The following is a 27,001-nucleotide window of genomic DNA, read 5'->3' as shown; positions in this document are numbered from 1 at the left end:
ATCTGGCATAACAAGAGGTTTATTTAAGAAAGTAAATACAAATTCAAGGGAGAATGTGCACTCCAGAGTGAGAAGCAAGGCTTGGGCTGAGGGTCCAATATTAATAGGATCAGGGGTTCAGAATAAAAGTGGATCCAGGATGGAGCCACACAATTTGCAACAGTTTTCCTGCACTTGCCTATTTCCCTCATTTTACAAGGGCTTGGACCAAGTTTGCTAATGTATTTTCTGCATCTCAATGGCTTGATTCTGCATTTCAATAGCTTGAGGGTATTTCTCTTAAAACTGATCATTTCTCCTTATTCTAAATCCCTATCACAACACCCTCCAAAATAAACTAAGTAAACTTCCCTTCTCAAGATCCTTAACTTGATCACATTCATAAAGTCCCTTTTGTCAGACAAAGTACCCTTTGAAGAATCCAGGGATTAGGGAATGGACATATTTGGAGGACCCTTTTTAACCTATCACAGTATCTATGGGGGATCAAATAAAGTTATTTAAAATTCAGTTGAATGTATGGTTCTTCTCAAGAGAGATATGATATATAGATATAGATATGCAGTTACTGGCCAAAGTGTGCTTAATTTACGGGTGTACCTATAGCAAATGAAAAATAAAAACATATAACAGATGTAACTTTAGGGAGTACTATTCTATAAGGGGTAGGTGTATTAACACAAATCAGCTGCATCTTTTATACACTGATTTAAGTGAAAAGAATGTTTACTAAACTGGGCTAGTATGGCAGCTTCACCACAGAACTCACATCCCAGATCTTTCTGCCCTTCCATGCTCAGGGGCATGGCTACCTTCTTCAGTAATGCCTTCCATCCAAGATGGCTGCGAGAGGAGCTCAGCTATCTGCCCAAGGTCTAGGCAGGAAATAGAGGCAAAACAAAGGGCAAAAAAGGGAAGTCCTTCTGGCTAAGTCAGATGATAATGATGATGATTGTGGTGGTGGGGATTGAACCCAGGGCCTTGTGCATGTGAGGAAGCACTCTACCAACTAAATAAACTATATCCCCAGCCCTTAAGTCAGATTCTTTAAAAAAGATATTGCAGAAGTCCCACATGACTGACTCTATTTCATATGCTGACCACACCTAGGAAAGCTGGACAGTGTAGTCTGTTACAGGTCCATTATCTCTCTGAAAAAGATCAAGGTTCTGTTACTAAAATTGAAGGGGAGAATGGGTATTGAGTAGGCAAACGGCAGTCTGCAGGAATGAACCTAAAAAAGAAGCTTATGATGGAGACTGAGAATGAATGATCAATGAAACAGGGGAGGAGGAAATGATGGGAAGGTTGTGACTGTCCTGAAGGCCACACCCCTATTTCCTGTGAACTCAAAGTTATGGTATTTGCCATGTAGAAGGCCATGAGATCTCTGCTTTCAGGACATTCTGCTGCAGAACTAGCTTGGGCAGAAGGGGCAATTGCTTCAACTTACAGGATCCATTAGAAAAATCACCACGCCCTGCCTTGTGTTCTCTAGTATTTAAGATAGGCAGGCCTTGGTGCTATCCTGCCTAATCAACTTTTAAAGGATGGAGACTAGAAAGAAAACCACTAGAATTTTTAGACAGGGTATCTACTAAAAGACCCTGGCAGGTACACTATCTCAGTCTTTACTTGACCTTGAGTTATAGTATAAAAAAACCTTCCTTACATTATTTTGCGATAATGGGTTGGGAGGAGGTTAAATGGGCAGGCCCTTCCTGTCACTTCCCACCAAGCACTGACTTTTATTATTTTAAACCAGGCTGCTTCAAGAAACTCACAAGCTAAAATTCCTCTCCCAGATCCCTTCCCTTAACCTCTTTGATCTGTGAGCTCAGCAGTGTCTGTTTGGCTAACATACTATTTTTTTTCCTTTCATCTTACATATGCCCATCCAAGAATTATTTCTTTTCAGCATTAAGTGACATTTATCATTCCATAAATCATAAGACCCAAAAGGAATGCTAAACAGACAAGCAAAACTCTGAAAACAACTGGGAAGCTTACTTTTCTGGAGCCAAGTGACTGATACAGAAAATGTGTGGTCCATTCTAGAATTACTGAGGTGTTGAGGTTCCAGGGTCAACAGTTGCTAACTATATACAATTGAATGTTGCTCAAAACAAGTTAGCAATGCATTGTCTGACAGGCCAGGATAAAGAACTAGTTGTTCACAGGTAAGGGCACTTTAGGTTACACCCTCCCATGACCTGGACTGAACCTCCCAATAAACCTTCCTGTGAGAGGAGTGTGGAGGCTGCAACGAAGCCCCCAAGTTCTTTCCATTGTGAGATGCCTCTGATGTACAGACACCTGTCTTGATTTGTCTCCTTTTTTGTTTATATTTACCTTTAAAGTTTAGAAGTGGGGTAAAGCTTGCATTTTTTCCAGTAAATAGGATATTAAAAACTGTCAGGTTACTAGAAAAACTAGACACACTTAGGAGATGAGAATATATGAAAATTAGTCACCCATTTTAACTTTTGGCTACAAGTCTCAGATCCCCCTTGAAAGAGCTCTTGAAGGAAATGGATTTGGTGGAGGTTGGAGTTCACTGATTCTTAGTCCAGGTCCCTAATAGGGAATGAAACATCACTTGACAGGTGAATTACTAGAATTAGTGCCTGTGTCATGGATATAAATCTCTAATTGTAGGTACTTCTCTCCCACTGAACTTTCTGTTCACTCTACGTGGAAGAATCATCTAAGTTAGTGTCTTCGTCCCTCCATGCAATTTGTCCACTGTCAAACAATTTATCAAATTGTCCAGCCCATTTAGTTAAAAAATAGCTAACATTTGATTGTTTATTATATATGCCAAATATATTCTCCTATTTGTCACAACAACTTTAAGGACTGACGTTAGTGTTAATCTACAGATAAGGAAACTAAGGTGCAGAAAGTTTAACATGCCTCAGATTCTGTTGAGCAGTGCCAGCAGAGGACTCAGACCCTTGGGCCACCTTCCTCCAACATCCACCAGTACAAAGTGTAAATAGTTTTCATCTTACTGACAATAAAATATAGCCAACTCCGTACAGGTAACTTGGAAAAATCTATGTTTCACCTACTGTCTTCAAATTTTAATTTCATTACATTTAAGGTGAATAGAAAAACGATAGCTTCCAGAACTTACGCAGACAGCATAATTTGTATTGAAGTGTGGACCACCATGCAAAGCTCCTGCACTGAGAAGAAAGCAAATGGAGAACTTTTCCAACTTCCCATAGGAGATGGAGGCAGGGGAAGAATGGGTATTAGAGTGACCATTATCGAGTATGTGACATCTACTGTTGTCATGTAATTGAACTTTCTGAACCATCACTGAATGTAGATCATTATTGCTCAAAGTGGAGGGTGGGGGATGACCCAAAACTTCCTTGCAGTCAGGAAGCTGAGAATTCATATCTGAAATGAGACGCAAGGCCAATTGTCATTAGAAAGGTGTAGGGGAGAAACACTGAATGTCTAAAATAACCACAAGAAAACTGGGAAAGAATGGATACATAAAAGGGCAGTTGTATGGGATGGGGTTGGGGTTGAGTAGTAGCGTGCTTGCCTTGCATGCGTGGGGCACTGGGTTGGATCCTCAGTACCACATAAATAAATAAAATAAAGGTATTGTGTCCATGTACAACTTAAAAAAATTTAAGTTAGTTCTCATTCCATGTTCAACATTCTGTCTTCCAAGATACTCTGGTATGACAAAGGGCAGCCAAATAGCCTAAAAAGAATTGGTTTTAGTTTACTTTTGTCTGAGGTTTGACAAATAGGAAATAGCCAAGAATAGTCAACTGTGGAAGGCCAGATGCCTGTAAAGGCATCTTCCTAGACAGCCAACATGGATTTCTTCATATTCTTAACAGTCTCCAGTGGTTAAAGTGAATACACATAATGTCTATAAAAACAAAATTGGAAGTGCAGGAAAATGATGACACAAAAGCTTATCTGAGCCACCACTAGAGAGTCACCTATCTAAAATGAATTGCCAGCCAATGAATAGAATAGGTAAACCATGGTAAGTTCATAGAGGTGAGCATAGTAATTTTAAAGAATTAGGGACTGGAATCAGTGTTCAGAGGGGCATTATAATGTATTTGCAAGAATCCTAGATTAAGGGAGAAGCACTTTCATTACAGTGGTCACTAGCTATTTGTGGCTGTGGAAATTCACTTCAACAGTCACAACCCCCCCCCCCCCCATATTTCATGCTGTTATTAGTGGACACACAGGTCTAGAAGACAACCATCTTTACAGGAAGGTCTATTGGGTAGTGCTGTTCTAGACAAAAGCCAGATGTGGGTAGCACTTGGAAGAAATACTCCTTAAATATATCTGGCTTTCACTTTTGATACCACTAACCTAGCCACCTACAATGGACTAGATATGCAATTAAGAGTTCTAGGTTTTTGCCCCAGTTTCTTTTTTTTTTCCTGAGAAATATATATTTCTTTTAGCTTTAATTACTTTATCATTTACACTCTAAATCTTTAGGGTGTTTTAGTTGACTTTAACTGGCCTAGAACATGGCAAGTACAATGTGTCAATGTAGGCCTTAGCTGAAAACAGAAATAAGTAAAGCTCTCAAGAAAGGTACACCTTTATATGAATCAACCAACATTTTTCAATTTGATAGTGGCTAAATCACTAGCTTCACTTCTGGATTAAATAATTTCTGAATTTGTAAAATCGACCAAGATGAAAGGTCTATTAACTGTCCTTTGTAAGCTAAATGCTACACTGTCTCTTAAGACTTCCCAAAATTGTTTCTCCATGTTTTCAAACTGACTTACTTGCATTTCTTCTATGAATAAAGATTCAAACTTTCAAAGTACTTTGTCAAGCTTTAGAGGCCTATTTAATCATTCCTAACGCCTTTGAAATCATAGATGAGACCCTCTTTCTCAGGTTCCTCAGTGTTCTACAAAATCATGATTCTAATCTCTACCTGCATAGATTTATTTCCCTTGTTTTTTTATGGCTTTAAGTTCACCATCTTCAATAAAATTTCCAAGGACTACTCTTAAGTATGTATGGCAGATTGTGTACAAAATAATATAATGTGTTTATTATTCACTGTCATTCACTGTCAAAATCATGATCAGAAGCACTCCTCTATTCATGTTTGGTAATTTACTTTCCAGTCAAGGAAACTCTAGGAATGAATTAGCAATATGTTGTTTTTAGTTCAGGTTGTCTTAGAGGACCAAGTTAAGAAAGTACTTAACTAGCAACCACTGCTGCACTGACATTCAGGGTTATGTACTTTTTAACCATTATAGTTTTGGCATTAGTCATTAAATCAAGCACAATCAAAAAATCATGATCTGTGATTGTTTTTAATTATCTTAAATCTTATGGTTACGTATTTTACAAATTTGTATTGATGGGTATATCTCTTTTACCTTAATCTTTCCATCTAATAAGTTGGCAAAAAGCACCACTACCAACCACCTAGATGTTCCATAGTATTATTTCTGAATAGTTGTTTAAAAACAATCCTGAATGATAACTTAGTCTTAGAAAATAAAGAATTAAAAAGTAAGGTCTAACTTGTTACTGTATTATGCTGACTTAAAAAGCATCTGAATTTATAGATCAACTTTAAATTTGAGAAGTGTTAAATATTCTTTATTTAATATCATACATAAACCACACTAAAAATGCCTTTCCATAAGGAAAGAACAGCATTTTAGATACAGGGAATTCTAATTAAATTGGCATGGTCAACAAAAATATAAAGTAGACACTGCTTCCTTATCTTCAACCTTTAATAGGCTAATGAACACAAATTGAAACAAATGTGAATCATGCTTGGTTCTGAGAGAGTGAAGGGATTTCCCCCATATTTTAAACATATTCACATAATCAGTTCTATAAAACTAAATATAAAACCAGTTTTCAGATGTCACTCACCATTTTTGTGAAATACTGAACATTACTAATTAAGTCCAACCACAACTTTAAAAAGGGGAAACAGTGATAGAATTTACTGAAGTGGGAATATAACCAAAATATTAATTTAGCTACAAGTAAGTTTTACTTAAATCAGGATTGTCCAACAAAAATAATTTTGTCAGTCATTCATGATCTGATTTCTGGTGTATCACATCAATTAAATTATGGTGCACATAAAAAAGCCAAGAGACATTTCTGTTTGGTAATAAATAAGGCAGTAGCTATTACTCATTAGTGGCTTTTTTGAGGTAAGCTATTAGGTCTGCCCTTTCTCCCTTCTTCTTAATGCCAGCGAAGATCATTTTTGTTCCAGGGATGTACTTTTTGGGATTCTCCAAATACTCCATCAGTGTATCCTCTCCCCAGGTGATGCCTAAGCAAAAAGGGATGCATTGGTTAAATTGATACTCCAAATAAGAGTACATTCATGCAATTTGTGCTGTTATTTAACAACAGTCATTCTCTTACCTTTGTTCTTGTTGGCATCTGTATAAGAGAATCCAGCAGCCTGACCTGTCTTCCGCCCAAACAGACCATGGAGATTTGGCCCAGTCTTGTGCTTGCCTCCCTTTTCCACCGTGTGGCATTGGGCACACTTCTGAACAAAAATCTTCTTGCCTTTCTCAACATCACCCATTTTTAATTCTAAAAAAATGAAAGACCCAACAGTAATACAGAAAATTGTTTTCCCTAAGGAATAACACGGTGGAAACCAATGATCACTCCACTCACTTAACTGCTAATCTATGACACTAAGTACCAGGACCCATTTTGCTTTATTTAGTACATTTGCAAAACTCTTCAGTAGCAAAACAATTACTATATAGGAGAATCTCCTTAAAATATATATTTGTATGTATGGGACATAAGGTTAAACCCAATTAAGAGAAGTGGGAACCTAGCTCAAAATTCAGTTTCAAAAGATGAGGTCAAGGTCAAAAAGTCACAAATCTGAAGCTGAACTGAATTAAACTGAAACCACTAAAATCCCAACTTTACAAAGACCCAATTACTTATTTGTGCTACAACTTACAGGCACTTCTCTTTGAAGATAAGGCAAAACCCGTTATTTTTTAAAAGGTATTTTGGGGGGGAGGCGGTCTCAGCTCTTTCTGCCTTAACACGTCTAGCTTAACTCACTTCACTTGCACTGCAGTGGTTTGAGAGGACAGGGAAAGGCTGGGACAGGGACATTCCCACCTCCACCTGAGATCCCGAGGGTGACCACGAGGTCACTCAGATCAGTTTCAAGGAGACTGGTGCAACATCCTTTTGAGATGTCCGAACGCTTAACAGGAGGAATGACACATGGCCCAGGGGGGAAAAATTGATTCCTTGGCATAAGAGCGGCAGCTTTGGCTCTCTGAAGGAGAACCTGAAGCGTTGCCAACGCTCCTGCCCTCCGGGAGGAATTGTTGCCGATCACTTCCACAGGCCCTGGGCAATGGCAACCCGGGGACCGCATCTTTGTCGAATCGGCATCCAAACCGCCTCCAATTCTCCACCGGGTCCAGACTTCTACCTAGTTACGGTTCTGCTCCATCTCAAGACATCCGGTGTTGGTTGCCCAGTCCCAGCCCAGCCAACCCCGCGCTAGCTCCACTCCGAGACCCTGGCATCGGCTTCCTGTCCGCCCGCGTGCTCCCACGCTTGTGCGCGCCTCTCACAGCTTTTTCTCCCACCTGCTGCAGTTTCTACGCCTCGTGCTCACCGTTCTTTCGTGGCTCGCGCAAAGAAGCAAAGAAGGATCCCGATCAGAAGCCGGACGTCCCACTCTCTAGCCCAAGGACACGCCGGTCTGCGCCTATGTACCGGTGTCAGTGCAACCGCACTCGCTCCATCTCCCCGCGGCCTGACGTGAGGCCGAGCCGGCTCATACGCGGTGACGTTACGGAGCCTCATTGGCTATGGCGTCCAGGGTCAGGCAGCAACGTGCGCGCGTTTACCAGCTAGCAGGGTAGGATGTGTCGCGTGGATGCCCTTTTTCTCCAGGCCTCGGATGTTCGACTTCGAGGCGGTGCCAGGAGGGGCTGACGTCACTCCCAGCCTCTGCGCGCCTGCGTGTGCTGGCGTGGAGGGTGGAGCGGAGACTTTTGGCTTGAGGAAGTTAAACGGCTAAGGTATCAATTCTCCAGAGCAAGGTTGTAATATGTTTGAGGGGATCATTCGATCTCCGTCCAGAGGGAGTCGCCCTAACTTTGACACACTTAAAGGTCTACCATCCGGTCAGCTGGCGACCTTTACCCAGGCTGGGTCGTATTTCCACCGCTGGTGCCAGCAGCACCTCGATGGATACCATGAACAAGGAACCAGGAGTTATTTGACAGGAGCTTGTGACCATTTTCTTTTTTTGCCTTCACTCCCAAGACTGGGGAAGGTGCTGCAGTTGCGTGTGATCGTCTGGCTCCATGCCTGCCGCTTCTTTTTCTTCTAAAGTCTCCTCCTTCCCTTCGCGTCTCTGTGCAGACGGGTGTGCAGGCAAGCATTTAGAAAGAAACACGATTTTAGGTGATTTAGAGTGTTCTGGGAGTCTAAAGGATTGCATCCCTTCTGGTCATATTAGAAATGCAGGTTTTATTATCACTGCTTCGAGTTATACTTCAAACCTAGCTCCCTTTCCTGACATGCATTTCTGTCACTGGGACGTCACGTTTTGACTTCTTCGTCCCTCAAATTCAGCCCCCAGTTTCTGATTAATTTCCTGAATTCTATCTACTTCTACTTTGATTTAGCCAAATGGTTTTTTTTATCTTATTGCGGATGTGGAGAAAGTTGTAGTGGTCTGGATAGAAGATCAAACCAGCCATAACATTCCCCTAATCCAGATGAAAGCCCTAACTCTTTTTTTTTGTTAAGGATAAGAGGGATGAGAAAGGTGCATTAGAAAATTTGGAATTGACAGAAGTTGGTTCATGAGGTTTAAGGAAATAAGCCATCTTCATAAAATAAAATTGCAAAGTGAAGTAGCAAGTGCTGATGTAGAAGCAAGTCATTTAGAACTTCTAGTAAATTACTTGATTAAGTTGTCTACAATAAACAACTGCTTTCCAGAGTAGATGAAACATTCTTACATTAGAAGGTGAGGCTAGCTAGGACTTTAATAGTTGGGAGAAATCAATGCCTGGCTTCAAAGCTTCAAGACAGGACAACTCTTTTGCTAGGGGAGAAAATACAGCTGGTGATTTTAAGTTGAAGCATATACTCATTTGCTATTCCAAAAATCCTAGAGTCCTTTAGAATTATACTAAATCAACTGTGCTCTCTGAGAGGAACAGCAAAGCCTGGATGACAGCATGTGTTTACAAGATGGTTTAGTGAATATTTTAAGACCACTATTGAGACTTACTTGTTCAAAAAATTTTTTCTTTCAAAAAATTACTCCTTATTAACAATGTACCTGCTTACCCAAGAGCTCTGATGGAGATGTACAATAAGGGTAATGTTTTTATGCTGGCTTACATAACATCCATTCTGCAGTCCATTGATCAAAGAGTAATTTCAACTTTTAAGACTTAGGAAATACATTTTATAAAGCTACAACTGCCATAGATACCAGTTTCTCTGGTGGAACTGGAAAAAGTATTTTGTGCAAACATTTACATAAAAGGACAGGATTCACATTTATTTAATTAAGGTACAACAGATTGTATAATCATTTCTCAATTCTTGAGAATTTGAGTTTTTTCAAATTTGTACTTTCTGTAAAACGATGATGTAAACTTTGTTGTACACATTGCTTTTCATGAAATTTTGGAAAACTTCTTTAGAGTATAATTTGAAGATGAGACTGGAGTATACATTTTTCTGGTAGTAATGTTTTATTGCCAAATTACTCAAACTTTTTTCAAGACATCAAACATCACCTTTTCTTGGTTCTTCTGACTAGGTCCTAACTTAAATTCCTGAAAACATAAACCTCCTTAATGAAGTTATTATGGCTTACTCTAGAAACATATGCCAGCAAAATGAAGGAATTTCTGGAATATTTTTTTTTCTTGCAAGAGGCTGGGTTTTGAAGGGAAGAAGGAATACCTCAATTATAGAAATCATAGGAATTATGGCCATAGAATTGGTGTTTCATCCCTGAATTCACCTTATCCCTAAGGTCTTTATGGTCGTCTAGAATTGATTTATAGAAACGTTTTTGTGCACCAGTTTTTGAGAAAGAGTTCTTAAGATCCAGAAGGTTGGTCTGAGGCTTGGTCACTCCAGCTTTAGGAATCCAACCCAGAGTAGATCTTATTTCTTCGTTTTTTTCCATGTTCAAGCCCAGCTGTTCTTCTGGCTTACCTAAATATTTACGTTCTAAATTGATTATTTCCATGTCTGGTTTGGTTTGTAAAAGACTAGGTTTAGCAAAGCTAACCCGGTTTCTACATGTATTATATGGATTGTGTAGGGTAGATTTAGAGCGTTCATAGGGAATGTATTCGCTTGATTTACAGTAAGATATAGGTCGGGGTTTTGATGACAGCTGTCTCCAGTACAAATCTTCTGTCTTTTTAGTATCTGTGATTTTTGGAAATGGTTTTATGTCATAAATGCTAGTCAGATCCTTTGTTGAGTAAGAAGGTTTGAGTGAGTAGTTAGATAGTAAGCTTTGTTCTTCCTTGATCTTCTCTTCAATATCCTGGTTTTTATGGATCACGCCAGCTGGTATATTATCACTTAGTGCCATCATTTCTACAGAACTGGGTATAAAGGTATGAAAAGTACACAAAACATTAGGGGTACAATCTGGACAGGAACGTGGACTTTGCTGGATAATAGCCTCCAGAGGACGTCGATTCTGAGTAAGTCGGGCGATTCGCCCTTCCAGGGGTCTGGAGGGTTTTAAAATAGAGTGGAATTTTTCTTGCTGTAGTGATAGAAGAGAAAGAAGAAAATTAATTGCTTGATAAATATTAATAAGTGGCAGGTGAACACTCATTCCAATTTCTATTGTGTAAAAGTGAGATAGGTGTAGGAGTGCACATTGCAAAAAATTTTAAGATATATTTAAAGATATCTGCAAAGGAATAAAACTTCTTTTTCCTTTTTCTCAAGAAAAAATGGCATTGAAGCCGCAGTTGCACACACCTGTAATCCTAGTGGCTTCGGAGGCTAAGGCAGGAGGATAGCGAGTTCAAAGCCAGCCTCAGCAACAGTGAGGCACTAAGTAACTAAGTGAGACCCTATCTCTAAATAAAACTGTGGGGACAAGTGCCTGGAGTACTGCATACATGGCATACTTTAAGGGCATCTGAGTGACAGGCCACTCCCCTTGTGCTAGGCATGTGAGCGGCAGGCTGCTTTCCCCATTGCACAGCCCTGGGCACAAGACCATGTATTGCACTCCCTGTGCTTGCTGTATGGCTCATTCCTCAACTGGTCGCTGCAAGGACAGTTAGCAGAAATTGAATTGGTGACAGCCTGTAATCTGCTTAGCTACTGCTTGAGTACATATACGTGATAACTGCGCAATAAAATCAGACCTGCTTCCTGCTTGGTCTCTGGAGGTCTTGAATAGCCACTCTGCAACTATACTCTCCTCTACCCTGTTCCGTGGACCTCCCCGCTGGACGAGAAAGAGCCCATGCAAGAATTACCTTCAAAGATGGCAGAAAATGAAATTCCTAACCTGGACCTTTTAAAATTATAATTCAGAAGGTCTACAGTGGGACTTAGGAATCTGAATTTTTTGCGGAGGAAGTGCTGGGGATTGAACTTAGGGGCCTTAAACATGTAAAGCACATGCTCTACTATTGAGCTAAACACCCAGCCCATGAACCTGCATTTTTAACAAGCATCTCTGTTGTGCTTTGAGAAGCACTGGTCTGAGGTGTTATGATTGTGCTTGTGCTTGCTTATTTATTTATTGATGCTGGGGGTTTGAACCCAGCATCTTATCCATGCTTTTTTTTTTTTTAATGAAAGAGTGAGAGAGAGGGAGAGAGAGAGAGAATTTTAATATTTATTTTTTAGTATTTGGCGGACACAACATCTTTGTTTGTATGTGATGCTGAGGATCGAACCCAGGCCGCACGCATGCCAGGCGAGCACGCTACCGCTTGAGCCACATCCCCAGCCCCCTTATCTGTGCTTTGTCACTGTACACCCCAGTCTATCTGTGCTTATTTTTGAAATGTGTTAAAAAGTCTATGATTATTTTTGAGATGTGTTATAAATATTATGAACTCAGTCATGACTAGTAACTTCAAAAGTAGGGAGTATATTCTAAGTGACATTAATAGAGATGTGTTGGGTGGCAGGAAGAAGGAAGAGTTGACTGGGAAGGACATGAAGGAATTTTCTGGAATGATGATAGTTTTCTATATTATGATAGGAGCTTGGATTACAAAGGTATATGCAATTGTCATAACTTAGTAAATGTGAAATCTAGATTGGTGCAATTTCAACTAACATATATTTCACTTTCAAAGAAAAAAACTGCAAACAAATACTGAAATCTGGTTAATGATATGCCTGTCAAATGTTTAGGGGTAAAGTATACTAATATCTGTAAAGTATACTAATGTCTGTAAAAGCATGTTAAAAATAATAAAGTATATTGCTGGATGGCTAGAGGTATGGAAAGGTGGGTAAATTAAATTGTGATAGAACAAGTATACTAAAGTATTAATGATAGAATTTGCATAGTAAGTATATGGATATTAACAAATTATTAAACTTTTCTGTATGGTTGAAAAAATTTTATAGTAATATAATGAAAAAAATAAAGACAGTGGCTGGGGTTGTAGCTCAGTGGTAGAGCACTTGCCTCACATGAGTGAGGCACTGGGTTCGATCCTCAATACCACATAAAAATAAAGATAGTCTGTCCATGTACAACTAAAAAAATATTTAAAAAAATAAAGACTTTATGTATGATGATGGAATTGATAGGAGAGAGAATAGAATGAGAATGTTGAGAAAATAATAACAGTATCTTGGACTTAAAGAATGGGCTTTTGAAACAAATAATGCTTATAGTTGGAGGAATTGTCATACTGGGTCACTAACTTTTTTTTTTTTTAACTTTTAGCTGACCAACTTTGAGTAAATATACTGTGGTATTTTAGGGGGACAGAGGGATTGAACACAGGAGCACTTGACCACTGAGCCACATTCCCAACCCTATTTTGTATTTTTCTTTGGAGATAGGGTCTCACTGAGTTGCTTAGCGCCTCACCTTTTGCTGAGGCTGGCTTTGAACTCACAGTATTCCTGCCTCAGCCTCCCCGAGCTGTTGGGATTACAGGCTTGTGCCACTGTGCCCAGATTGAATAAATATATGATGAAGAAAGGAAAAATTCCAGCTCTACATGCTTTGTTAAATTTGTCATTAAAAGCAGGATAGGGCTTATATGAAACTGACAGTATTCCTTATGCACAAGTAGTTTTTTATTACCAATATTTTATTCTATACAAAAAAGTTCATATCTGTATCTAAAACAAGCTTTCCCAGAGTATATTGTTTACATTCAGTCATAAGCCAGCAATTTTCACTGAAACTGTTTTAAACTTCAAATGATTTTATGTATATTTTATCTTGTAATGATTTATCTGCACATTTTGTGCTCAATATACTTCACAAACATCCTCTGTGTACAAGTGTTTCTCTGTAAAAATGATAAAGTTGCTTGTTGAGGGGCTAAACCCTACAGGGTCATGTGGAAATATGGATAGTTGTTGAACACACCTGATAGTGTCAGAGAATATGTATATTTTCTAGCCACAGAGAATCCACATCACAAGAGAAAAATCAAGACAATTAAAAACCATTTGGTGAATGATAAAACAGTGTATAGACCTATTTCTGGTGTTATGATTTTACATCACTCTGGTAAATGCTGAAGCTAATGTAACTTGAATATGTGCATCTCAGTCTGGAGTTCATACTAAAATAATCTAATAGTCATCTTTTATGTGTCCTCCATAGTTGACATGTTTGATAACATTTTGTTTTTAAAATTTGTAGCCAGAGGGGAAAAATTAAGTTCTAAAATAAAACCACATATATGCATACTAATAAGTAATTTCACTTTATTTATGTAATAAAGTCAACAGATTATACCTTCTGTTATGAAAGGGCTTGATCATTTCTTCCAGGCCATTTCACATAATCAACTAAGAAGTCTCTATTGATATAGGCAGAGAATTTATTGGTTTTTGATTGTAATTCTGCCAACTCTCAATTATTGTGAATATCATGAAGAAGTTTTTAATCTCTTTAAAAGCAATGATAATGTACAAGATATACAAATGTGCAAAGATCCAATTTATTAAGAATCTCATTGAATTACTAGCTAGGCTCTATTCTTTTTTAAGCCAATAGTAGCATAGTAGAAAATCTGTTAAAAAATAGCACTGCTAAGAAAAGAAACTTTGTTTTTCCAAAGAGTACAAAAGGGTGTTCAAATCAGTTCCAAACAGTTCAGAATTAACTTCTAAAATTAAATTTTCTCTTTGCTAGGTTGGGCACCAGTACTCATTACAGATATAAAAAGTGGGCAAAGCAGGAAGGATATCAACACTGGATATTCTCCCTTTAAATAACAGAGTTGATTGCAATTACTTACAGGCTGTGCGTCAAATCCTTTCTGTCCAGTTAATTCTGCTACCTCCTTTTCGTGGTAATCATCCAGTTCAAGGGGGTTCATGGGTCCCAGACCTTAGTGGAAACACTATCTTATTATTTTGGTAGAGTAAACGAAGAATGATAATTAAATTACCCTACATAGATACATCCCATCTCCTTAATAATATAATTAGAACCAATCAAATGGAAACCAGTCCTACCTCTCCCAGCTACCCGTTAAGAGAAACTTACCACCCCTCTTAATTAATATTAGTGCTTATATTGAGAAACAGGAAATATAAGAAGATGAAAATGTGTAAAAGCATTTGTTGAGTATCCCAATTTTGTTCTCATTTTTTACTTGTATTAATGTGACTCATACCTGTAAAATCATGATTGTATGAAGAGATCCAATGGGACCTTTCAAGATTTCTTCGTATGTTGGCTTCTTTTATGGACTTAAGAACATCCCATGTATTTAAAGAAGTGTTGGGAGCGAAAGTTTTAGGTGGTTTTGGATAGAATGTTGGCTTATTTTTCTCTGCACATTTAGGAATCTAGAATATGAACATAAAAATTATTGCTGTTATTGTCATCTAGTAGAGTAAGGATGGACTCACTATTTCTGCAGGAAAGGGACAAAGGAAATTCTAGGATGAAGCTAGATGCTTTTAAAAAATTCATTAATTACTAATTCTCAAGCTAGGTATGGTGGCTTTTTCCTTATATTCACCATAATTGAGAGTTTTTTTTTAAGTAACAAAATGATAAGGTCTTTTCTAAAAGCTTCTGAGAACTTATATTAGAGAAATGCTCCTGGATATTCTACAGCCAATGAAATCTGTTAGAGATACAAAAGGTTCTAAGGTACTCTTTTGGCTGAGATTAGCCAAAATTGTGTGGCTTCTATTTTTCCTTCCCTGCCTGACATGAAACCATAAAATAACTTTTATGACTTTTTGAGAAGGTTAAGTCACTCAAATGCAAATACAATTTTCATTCTTCAGACACATGAGTTTTTGTATTTTTTAAAAGAGGTATGCATGTAAACATCATTGAATGAGTTTCATTGAAGTCTTTCTGATTACTTAGAAATTCATCTTTTCTTAGATTGATGATACTTTGTTAATATTTATTGAACACCTATGTATGCACAATAGTGGCAGGAAATAAGGACAGGTCAGAAATAAATCCAGCCATCCATGAGTATATTGGCTAGTAGAGGATATAAGGTATGAACACAAATGAGTGTAAGTAGCTCTTTGCTATAAAAGAAATTAAAACAAAATGATTTTGAAGTTCAGAGAAGGGAGAGATTGATTCCAGCTGAATCAAGAAGCAGGGTCGGGAGTGGGATGGGAAGGAGGAGCCCTTCTGTCATACCACAAAAACTGAACTTTGACAATTTAGAATTGAAACAGTAGGAGCAGAGGTATAGATGGCTGTATCCTACAGCCAAGCCCTCCTTTAACATTTGCAGAACCTGGAGCTGAAGTACAATTGGAAGTCCATATTACATTTGTCTAAATAGTTTAAGTCAGCAAGTAAGCTGATAATAAAATATGTTTCATTCTTTTGCTCAGACAGAATACCTTTATAACAACCTGGAAAACCAGGTTCTAATTTATATCACTAAATGGTGACTCAGGAAGAGCCAACTGCTGCTTCTGGCCTCAGCACCCCTCACTGCTCTTTTCTACTGGCTCCATCCTCCAATCATTCCTACTTCCAGTCAACAGCCATCTCTGGTTACCCCTTTGGTCTTGATGAATATACTAGCTCAGGAACACTGTTAACTCTTGGGAGGATTAGTCCTTCCTCCTTGGGAGGAAGAGTCCTCAGGAGGACCTGGGACTGGGTTCAAAGCCATTTGGTCAGGGAATTTTGTGGTTCAAGAACATGTTCTAGAGTGGGTCAGAGGAGCATGGGCTCCACTGGACATATCCTCTTGGCCCCATATAGACTCCCTGTTTCCTAGGGAAATGCACAGCTAGAGAAGGGCCAGAGTCAGGCGCCCTGAGGTGTGGAGCTCTCTAACTTTCTAGATCCTAAACGTGTTGCTGCTGCTACAACTCTGTAAGGTTGAAGTGATCCCCATTTTACATAGTAGAGCACTCATGGGAAAAGGTACCTGAAAGTTGCCTCAAGAATTATGAAATGCCTACCTCTATTAAACCTTTAACCAAAATATGACTTTGTTTTTTCAGGGTTAAAGAATGCCTTCTTTGTTCTCTTTATCTTTTTTGTTATTTGCAGTGCTAGCTTACTTGCAAATAAGAAGGAAATTTTTCCAAAATTGTTCTAAGGGGCTAAATTAATCTTATGTCTTATACTGGTTGAAATAATAGCAGTGATCTATTGAAATGCAGTCTAGGGCTCAGAAAAGAAAATGGGAAATGTGAACTTCAGCCTGTAGTATTTTGGTCATAGTTTAAGAGCCAGGAAACACATGAGGGTGAGGAGCTGGTCAATATTTAAAATGTGAAGGTGATTTTATTCAGAGAGGGTAATGAGAGAGGAGCTGGTAGCAGTCATTCACACAATAGGTATTCATTGGTTAAGTACACCAATCTGAGGGCAGAGTTTGTTTCTGATATGGAGGTAAATACAAGGAAGGAATTCTAATTCCTGACATTTGAGTTTCTAGGCTTTCCAGTCTATAAAAAGGAGTTAATTGTTTTGAATATGGAATTAGAGGATATGAATTTGAATATGAATTAGAGGAATATAACTATACAAACTGTAGTTACATTTCTAGCATAGCCTGTGAAATATATGTAGCTTTTAACTTAGTTATTCATTAAATGTTTACTAAGTATTAGATGCAAAACTATGTACAAGGTTCCAATGTCTTTGTGTCATCTCCAAAACTCCACATATCACCGATTAAAATAACAGAAAACCACGCAGTTAGGGAAGAGTACTGCCTGAGATGGAATGGTGGAAATATGGAGGTGCAAGATAGAAGATGGGGAGCATGGTTGATGGGGACACAGTGAGGGTGCCATGTTTTTTCTCATTCTGGATACCATGGATGTTGCTGGGGCTGAGCAGGTGAGATGTAGAGCCTAGAGTGGTGGAGGGAATGGAGAGGTACACTTGTGGACATCTCATGATTTGATAAGATGAGACGTTTCCAAAGGAGGTGCATGCATGCTCACCAAATTCATTATGTCCAGCTGAGAATGAGTTTGGATTATGGGGACTCTCTGGAGAAAGACAAATACCCCAGAAATGAGGATAGTAACTCATTAGTGCATTATGATTATATGTAATAGTAGGGTTACATATAATCATAGTGTAACTATTATTATTACATATAATCATAATGCACTAATAAAAGCATTAAATAAATAAAAATTAAGCTCTAGTACTTAAATTTTAAAAGGTTAAGCCATCTTATTTATTATAAGCCATCTTATTTATTATTTAGAACATTCTTCTTTCCAAAGTTATCTGTTTCTTAATGTTGCTAGGTCAACCAAGTTTTATAATCATTGGAATAATAATGCTGATAGCAGTTAAAATTTATTATGAGCTAGTATTAATATGGTGCTAGGTACTTTTATATGAATTTCATTCTCAGGACAACAGTTAGTTTTATTATCATTCCTATTTTATCTGTTATGAAATAGAGGTACTAAAGGATTAAATATATTACCCAGGTCACAGAGCTGATAAGGTAGAGTCAAGAGCTGAGCCTCTTTAAAATTCACACTCTACTAATACATTATACATATTTTTTTATTGGCTTGGATGGAAAAAATACTAAAGTACAGTTTCTAGAGTTTTCTCTTTTGCAGCTAGGTGACACATGTTAGGACCTGTTTATCAGGTTATTTGTGTCTTTTCTCTTCCCTTGGGGCATAGGATGAAATAGGAGGAGAGAGAAGACTATTAGCTCACAAATATGAGTTACAAGTCTTTGAACAGGCATTCTTGCTATGGGTTACTTTCTCAGAGGAATTATCTAATGGATGTGGGTGAAGCCAGTTAAGGAACAGAAGTTAACAGCATAGATTACAAACCTGACTTCTGTGATCATGACCTTGTCTCAAACTCTCTGAGCCTCAGTTTCCTTATCTATAAAATGGACTTGATAATATTAATTTTATGAGATTTTTATAAGAATTAAAATACATCTAAATTACTTAATGTTTAGCAATTTCTCAATAAATGGTAGCTCTTGTTTTAGTTTTATTTTGTTTTAGACTTAATATAAATGCACTAATAATGATGGGGACAACGACAGCTCATGAATCTTTCTGAAAGTCTCTCATTTACTCTATGCATATTTGGAATAACTTGACACATTATGAATTATAAGAATTTAAAAACAGGATTAAGGCTGTGAAACAGTTCTTCCATACCATCTTTCTGAGGGGAACTTTTTTGTTTTATAACTGTGGAAATGTTCCATTAACTAACCAAAGTATGTGAAATCAGCTAATAAAATTGAAAAATGTGAACCATAGTCAAAAATCTCAAAAGTTTCACCTAAATAGAAAATAAAACAATCTGTGTTTTTGAGTTTTAGAAACTATTGGGTAAAAATATATTGTACTTTCTCTTAAAACACACATTTTGAAAGATAACTTACATCATAATACACATCCTGACCTGGCCACACCAATGATTTCTTCTTTGAATCCGTGGGAAAATCAAGCAGTTCGTATCTGTAAGGATTACCTGAAATTTTCAAGAAAAGCACTGTTATCCTGAATAATTAAGAACAGCCTTTTAACTAATAGGTTTATGGAGGAAATAAATAGAAACAATATAGATTAGAGATGAATTCTGGTGTATATTATAGCTATACAGTATAACTTTTAAAAATATTGGTGCTGGGGATTGAACTCAAGGCCTTGCATATACTAAGGGCTACACTCTTAGCCCCTTCTTATAACTTTCAAGATGCAGCCTACCCTTTAATTCTTGAGCCTTTATATGGGCAGCATGTGGACCAGAGTGAGAATGAGTCTCTAATCTTAGTGTTCTCAGCAGTGATAGAGGGCACTTATACTTAACAAGCAAAATCCTTAGGTACATAATAAATCTTCCTGGATCTTCTTTCTGGTGTCTGGAGGCTCAATAGATAAATTTCTTTACTATCTGTTTTGGCTCTTCTTTACCCAAATATAGAAAGGTTATTATTATTATTTTTTAATGGAATTGTACTTGCTTACCAAAAAGGTAGTAAAAGAACATTTTAAAGAATACAGCTTCTTAGGTCTTGTTTTGTATTTAATAAGCATTACCAAACACAGCATGGCTGCCTCTGTTCTCATTTTAAATTTCAAGCTAAAGAATATTCTGAATACCCATTATTATTATTTTTTTCCTTATGGTACTGGGGATTGAGCCCAGGGCCTTGTACATGCTAGGCAAGCAGTCTATCACTGAGCTACATCCCCAGCCCATATTATTTTGAGCAGGGTCTAATTTGCCTAGGCTGGCCATGACCTTGTGATCCTCTTGCCTCATCTTCCTGAATAGCTGGAGTTATAGACATGCACTACCATTCCCAGCTCCATTCTAATATATAACAAGAACAAAGGCTGGCATTTATTGAACACTTCCAAAGCACCAGCCACTGTACTGTTTTTAATATACCATCACATGCATTTCTCATAAAATTATTATGAGAAAGATGCTATTATTCCCATGTCAGTGAATAAAGAAACTGAGGCACAGAGAGAATAAGCAATGTATGCAAGTTCATAGCACTAGTAGATGGAATTCAAGCTCAGGCAATCTGATTCTAGAGCATGTACTCTTACCCTGCATACTATTTATTTATAATAAAAGGTTAAAATAAGTGGAAGATTAGAAACCCAATATAGTACTAGTTCATGGAAAGATCTTTTTATACTTATTAACAGATTCATCTTAAAGTCCCTAAGAGTGAGTGACTGGTCAGAAAGAGGTAGATGCTTGGAAGAGCAGAAAATGAAGAAGGCAACTTGTTTCTTTAGTCCCTAAAAGGTGTTTTTATGAGTTCAACACATATTTCTGTGACTTCTTGCTAACTATGTACTAAATATAACTTCAGAAATTATCTAATTAAGGACTGAAAATAATGAATTAATTTTGATAGTTTCCCTAACACAATTATAAACTTTCAGTTGTTTAGATACATATCTTGGGTTTCTTTGCACAGCACTCACTCATCTCACTCTCCCAATATAACTAAGCATAGCCTCAGCACCAAACAGACAAATGTTCTAGAAAAATCAGTTTGCACTTCCTCTTATCAATACTGACTGGTCTGAGAGGTAATGTAAAATTTCATCATGGTGAACACATACTGGAGTCACTATATGAAAGCAAACAAACTGTTAACACTTATCTTTGTTGTCTATGAAGTTGGCACTAATACTCCCATTTTAGAGATTGAGAAGTGAAGACGGAAGTTAAGAAATACCACTATAGTCCACAGTAAATAGTAAGGGCAGAATTTTATGCCTATACTCTGACTCCAGAGTCCTTGCCTCTGGACTGGGAGTGTAGTTCAGTGGTAGAGTACTTGCCTAGCATGTGTAAGGTTCTGGGTTCAATCCTTAGTATGGAGAGAAAAGAAAAGTCTGCTCTTAAGTCCTCTGCTACACACTTTTTCAAAACCCAAAACATACCTGTCTGCTAACAAGGTGCTGAGGTTGTTATTGATGATCCTTGCACTTTGGTACAAATATATTCATGTACAGAAGACAATTAATGTTATAGGACAATTCTTGAGTTTTATCTACTCCACAGCATAAATTATTAACAAGTATTTATTTTTCCTACTACATGCCTTTTCTGTTATTATCCTCTCTTTAGCATATTTCAGACATTCAGAGGTGTCATCTGCTTTCATGCATGTGTATATCTCCTCAGCAAAGACTGAGGAGTCTAGGGTGGGTGAGACTCTAGGATGGGTCCCAGAGGATTACTGCCCTCTCTAATAAAATACATCCACAAAGATGCTCCAGGGTGTCAAGAGAATGTGAATAAATTAGTATCTGAGTCTTAGTTCAAATGTTAAGCTTTCAATTTAATCACTGCTTCTGCCTTACCCCTTATGCTCATCATCTAAGCTAGGACAGGATTTTTTTTTCTTTGCTACTGGGGATTGAACTCAGGGGCACTTAACCACTGAGCTAAATCCTCAGCCCTATATTGTACTGCATTTAGAGACAGGGTCTCACTGAGTTGCTTAGTGTCTCGCTTTTACTGAGGCTGGTTTTGAACTCTCAATCCTCCTGCCTCAGCCTCTGGAGCTGCTTGATTACAAGTGTGCGCCACTGTGCTTGGCTAGGATGGAATTTTTTAAAGCTAAACCACAAGAGCAGGAAGGAAATGAAAACAAAACATACATAGAATGAAGACAACCAATTCTATATTTCTGGTTTCTGATTCTACAATGGGAGGCATTTGTGAAGTAAAAGAATCAGAAGTACCTGTAGAGTCTGGTTTAATGGTCTGCAGTGCGTCCCTGATGATTGTGCGATGCATCCACAGTCAGGTGAAACTTTTCTAATCTACTGAGGGGTCACATGTTTGTGTTTTGAGTCCTTCATGCTTCTTGCTTTAATTTTATTATTGAATAAATTCCAATAATAATAAGAATCAATAGTTTTAATTTTAAGTCACATTTTACCTCTTGTCTTCAAAATCGTTGAATCATAGGTCTTGGTTGGCACCGTGGGAGGAAATGGCTGGTGAGTGCAGGCTTTAATACCATTGTAGAGCTCCTTAGGTGACGTAAAGGTCGGGAACATGGCTCCACGAGAGATGTGTGTATGGTAAGGGTGATCAATTGGATATGGTAAGCAGATTTCGCTAAGATTTATTGAGCAAATAAAAAAACAGAAGAAAAAGAAGTGCGGTGAAAAATTAATCATCAAATAGTTATTGGGACTCTTTGTTATGGCTTATAGTGTTCTAATCCTTGAGGATGACAGTAACCCAGATAAAGTTCCTATAATCATGGAGTTGGCAGTCTGTAGACTATCTTCCAAGACCTTTGAAATTTTCTTAATTTTGCTAGACAAAGCTAAATTTCATTTTTAAAAATAAACCATACTTAATTCTTTATCATGAATAATCTCCATAACTGGGTAATAATATAAGCAAAATGTGGATATTTTTAGTTTTCAGATGATGTAGGAAGAATTTCTAGTTGCTTTTAATTTCTGTTTCCTGTTTTAAAAGATCCATGTTCTTTATTTTATGAAATAATTTTGGATATTTAGTTCAGTAATACACTCATCTTGGATTGAACTTTCAACCCAGGGATCTGTTTCTTTAAGTAATGGATTAACAAAATATACTGCCCATTTATGTACACAAACTGTTTTGAAATAAAAAAGCCAAAAGTAGATCACTGAAGGAAAAAAAGAAAAAGGCCACAGTGAAAATTTTCCTATTATTTGGAGTACTGACAGAGGTTAAGGGAAAAAAAAAAAAAACAAAAAAAACCCCCCAAAACCACTGTCTAAACCAGAAGAAAATTGAGATCAGGAAGGTTACAGAATAGAAAAATGTTATTTTGTAGAAAAATTTTGTAGAAAGACCAATGTTATGGGTTGAATTGCATCTCTCCTCGAAATCCATATGTTGAAGTGCTAACCCCAAAGGCATTATAGTAGGTTCTAATTTGGAAATAGGGTTGTTGTTCACATAATGTGTTAAGAAGGGGATCATACTGAAGAATGGGTTCTTAATCCAGTGAGCCTAGTGTCCTTATGAAAAGGGAAACTTGGACTCAGATGAGCACACAAGAATGCTATGTGAAGATGAAGGGAGAGATTAGGGTGACACATCTGTAAGCCAAGGAACACCAAGTACTCCAGCAAACCACCAGAAGCCAGGTGCCAAACAGGGAGCAGGTTCTTTTTCAGAGCTCCAAGAAGGAACCAATCCTGCCAACACCTTGATCTTTGACTTCTAGCCTCCCACTTTGAAGCTTATCAAGCTACAAATAGAATCTTGAATCCAATAATTATACCCCAGCTAAAAGGACTTTTCTTTTCATACTTCTTATGAACAAAACCAGAAAAGTCCAAAACAAGGTTTCATCACATAGTTATTTAAAAAACAAAAACAAAACAAAGCCCCTCAAAACCTAAATCTCGATTTCTATTCTTTTTTTTTTTTTTTTTTGCTTAGTACTGGGGATTTAACCCAGGGATGCTTCACCACTGAGCTAAATTCCCAGTTCTTTTTTATATTTAGTTTTATTTAGAGGCAAGGTCTTATGAGTTGCTAAGGGCCTTGCTAAGTTGCTGAAGCTGGTTTTGAACTCACGATCTTCATGCCTCAGCTTCCCAAGCTGCTGGGATTACAGGCATGTGTCACTGTGCCCAGCTAGACCTTGATTTTAATAGCTTTTTCAATAGTTCTTTGCTCAAACACAATTTTACAATAACAGCTTAATATTTTCAGTTAAGATTGGTAAGGGCTTTTGTATCATACTCATACCAAAACCAGATAAGGACACATCAAGGAAAGTAAACTACAGACCAATATCCCTGATGAACATAGAAGCAAAAATACTTTAGCAATCATGTTCAACAACCTACTAAGACGATTGTACATCACACTGCCAAGTTGGTTTTATTACAGAGATGAAAGGATGGCTTAACATATGCAAATCAATAAATGTAATTCACACATAAATAGAATTAAGACAGAAATCACTTGGTCATCTCAATAGTTGCAGAGAAGGCCTTCGACAAAACTCAGCACTCATTCATGATAAAAGCATAGAAGAAACCTACCTCAACATTGTATAAAACTATTTATGAAAAACCCAAAGCCAACATCTTAGTAAATGGGAAAAAACTGAAAACATTTCATTTAAAATCTGGAATAAGACAAGATTGTCCACTCTCACCGCTCCTATTTAATATAGTTCTAGAAATCCTAACCAGAACAATTAGGCAAGGAAAGGAAATAAAAGGGATAAAAATGGGAAAGGAAGAAGTCACATTATCACCATTTCTGGATTCTATACCTAGAAGATCAATAAAACTCCATCAAAAGCCTCCTAAAGATAATTAAACAAATTTGGCAAAGGAGCAGATTACAAAAATCAACATACAAAAATCAGTAGCTTTCCTATATATTAACAATGAATAATGAATTTGATGAGAAAGAAATCAGGAAAATAATTCCATTCACAATAGCTTAAAAAATAAAGTATCTAGGAACAAATCTAACCAAGGAGGTGAAAGACCTCTACAATGAAAACTACAGAACATCGAAGAAAGAAACTAAAAAAGACCTCAGAAAATGGAGAGAACTCCCATATTCATAGATAGGCAGAATTAATATTATTAAGATAGCCATACTACTGTCAAAGGCAATGTACAGATTCAATGGAATTCCCATCAAAACACCAATGACATTCTTCACAGAACTAGAAAAGCAGTTATGAAATTCATTTGGAAAAATAACAGACCTAGAATAGCCAAAGCAGTTCTTAGCAAGAAAAATGAAGCAGGAGGCATCACAATACCAGACCTCAAATTATACTAAGAGCTATTGTAATGAAAACGAATGGTATCATAAAAATAGACATATAGACCAAAAGTACAGAATAGAAGACACAGAGACAAACTGACACACATCTGTAGTTATTTGATTCTTGCTTGACAAAGGTGCCCAAAAGATACTGGAGAAAAGACAGCCTTTTTAACAAATGGTGCTGAGACAACTGGTTATCCCTATGCAGAAGAATAAAACTAGAACCTTATCTCTCACTCTGTACAAAAATCAACTCAAAATGGATCAAAGACCTAGGAATTAGACCAGGAAATATGTAACTCTTAGAAGAAAACTTAGCAAATAGGCACAGGCAACAACTTCCTCAACAGGACCCCTAAAGCTCAGGAAATAATGCCAAGGGTTAATAAACTGAATGGCACTGATTTAAAAAGCTCCTGGTAAAGCAAAGGAGACAATTAGGAATATGAACAAAGGATATACAGAATGGGAGAAAAATCTTTGCTAGCTACTCTTCTGACAGAGGATTAGTATTGTGTAAAGTTTTTTTTTTTGAGTACTTTATATATAGACCACATATATGTAGTACTATATATACACTTAGTCTATATAGACTATATATAGTACTAGATAAAGTACTCAAAAAACTTTACACAAAAAATGAAATAACCCAATTAATAAATGGGCAAATGAATTGAACAGACACATCTCAAAAGAAGAAAGACAAATGGCCAATAAACATATGAAAAAGTGTTCAGCATCATTAGAAATTAGGGAAATACAAATCAAAACTTCTGAGATTTCATCTCACACTAGTCAATATGGCAGTCATGAAGAATACAAATAATAATAAATGCTGGGGAGGAAAAGAAACACTTTTACACTGTTGGTGGAATTGTAAATTAGTACAACCACTATGGAAATCAATATGGAGGTTCCTCAAAAGACTGGGCATGGAACCACCATATGACCCAGCTATACCAGTCCTCACTATTTACCCTAAAGAATTAAAGTTATCCTACTGTATGATAATGCGTACTCATATTTATTCCAGCATAATTCACAATACTCAAACTATGGAACCTAGGTGTCCATCAGTTAATGAATGGATAAAGAAAATGTGGTACCTGCACATAATAGAGTTTTATGATATTATGTCATTTGCAGGAAAATAAATAGAACTAGAGATGATTATGTTAAGCAAAATAAATCAAGCCCAGAAGTCAAGGGTTGTATGTTTTCTCTCATATGTGGAAGCTAGAGAGAAAAAAACTAAAAGAAAGGTGGGGGGAATCTCATGAAAATCAAAGGGAGATCAGTAGAGGAAAGGGATGGGGCAGGGTAGAGGTGAAGAAGGATGGGTAAAGTGTTGGGGACTGATGTTGGTTAAATTATATTGTATGCATGTATGAATATGTAACAACAAATCTCATCATTATGTACAAATATGATGAATGAATAAAAAATTTGGAAAAAAAAGGAAGGCTGCAAATGGTTTCTTGTACCAGTTGCCAATAAAAAGAACAAGGGTTCCTTGGAGTTTTGGCTCATCCACGAGTGGAGCAGGAAATATACAAGATGATCTAGAAGTATCTTATAGTGCCAGAAAGTAAGGAAATGCTAAAAAGAAAGAAAAAACATCCTCCAAACCTCCATAAGGATGAGGGAAATGCCAAAAGAATACAGAAGAGAATTAGAAGAGCTTCTTATGGCCAATTTGAATAATAAAATAAGAGGGTACTGGATTACTGCCTAAGTACCAAAAAATAAAATATCCCCAAGTCCATACTGAAAATAAGTGGTTCAGTAAATAAATGGAAAAGAATAACCATGCAGAAGAACACCAAAAATTTAAGAAGGTACTTTGTTCTTGGAAGGTAGAGCCTGATTCCAGATGTCTTCTGTGCACAGTGACTTTCTTTTTAAGGGAACAGTGTGGAAAGGAGGGAAAAAAAGACTAACTGTACAGTAAGGAAGCCTAAAAAAACACTC

The 27,001-nt window shown here is 37.2% G+C and overlaps 2 protein-coding genes and 1 long non-coding RNA gene across 7 annotated transcripts in view; 1 reads left to right on the top strand and 2 right to left on the bottom strand.

Moving 5' to 3' along the window:
• Nucleotides 1–5,756: 5,756 nt before the first annotated feature.
• On the bottom strand, nucleotides 5,757–7,824 carry Cycs (cytochrome c, somatic). 2 transcript variants are annotated; one of them, XM_078039951.1, is made up of 3 exons: nucleotides 7,673–7,824; nucleotides 6,430–6,606; nucleotides 5,757–6,334 (listed from the first exon to the last, which is right to left on the bottom strand). In XM_078039951.1, exons 2-3 carry the CDS (start codon nucleotides 6,596–6,598, stop codon nucleotides 6,186–6,188), a joined length of 318 nt encoding a protein of 105 aa, XP_077896077.1. In that variant the 5' UTR covers nucleotides 6,599–6,606; nucleotides 7,673–7,824; the 3' UTR covers nucleotides 5,757–6,185. The 2 variants fall into 2 exon arrangements, with proteins under 2 accessions (XP_077896077.1, XP_077896078.1); XM_078039952.1 differs by having other exon boundaries at nucleotides 7,644–7,783.
• Nucleotides 7,673–27,001, bottom strand: part of Spmip4 (sperm microtubule inner protein 4) — a 35,364-nt gene continuing 16,035 nt past the window's right edge. For all 3 annotated transcript variants that reach the window (XM_013355956.4, XM_021722246.3, XM_078039950.1), the window contains 5 exons: nucleotides 22,161–22,342; nucleotides 19,122–19,210; nucleotides 14,904–15,078; nucleotides 14,523–14,614; nucleotides 7,673–10,819 (listed from right to left, as the gene is read on the bottom strand). In XM_013355956.4, the coding sequence (XP_013211410.2) occupies nucleotides 9,995–10,819; nucleotides 14,523–14,614; nucleotides 14,904–15,078; nucleotides 19,122–19,210; nucleotides 22,161–22,342 (1,363 nt within the window). In that variant the 3' untranslated portion in view covers nucleotides 7,673–9,994. The remainder of the gene's footprint in view (nucleotides 10,820–14,522; nucleotides 14,615–14,903; nucleotides 15,079–19,121; nucleotides 19,211–22,160; nucleotides 22,343–27,001) is intronic.
• LOC106144680 (uncharacterized) overlaps nucleotides 10,652–27,001 on the top strand; it is a 76,182-nt gene continuing 59,832 nt past the window's right edge. For both annotated transcript variants that reach the window (XR_013435103.1, XR_005736532.2), the window contains exon 1: nucleotides 10,652–10,754. This is a non-coding gene — a long non-coding RNA (uncharacterized LOC106144680). The remainder of the gene's footprint in view (nucleotides 10,755–27,001) is intronic.

Source organism: Ictidomys tridecemlineatus, chromosome 2 (genome assembly GCF_052094955.1).
Source record: "Ictidomys tridecemlineatus isolate mIctTri1 chromosome 2, mIctTri1.hap1, whole genome shotgun sequence".
NCBI classification, from domain to species: Eukaryota; Metazoa; Chordata; class Mammalia; order Rodentia; family Sciuridae; genus Ictidomys; species Ictidomys tridecemlineatus.
This window is presented reverse-complemented; position numbering and strand designations above follow the sequence as displayed.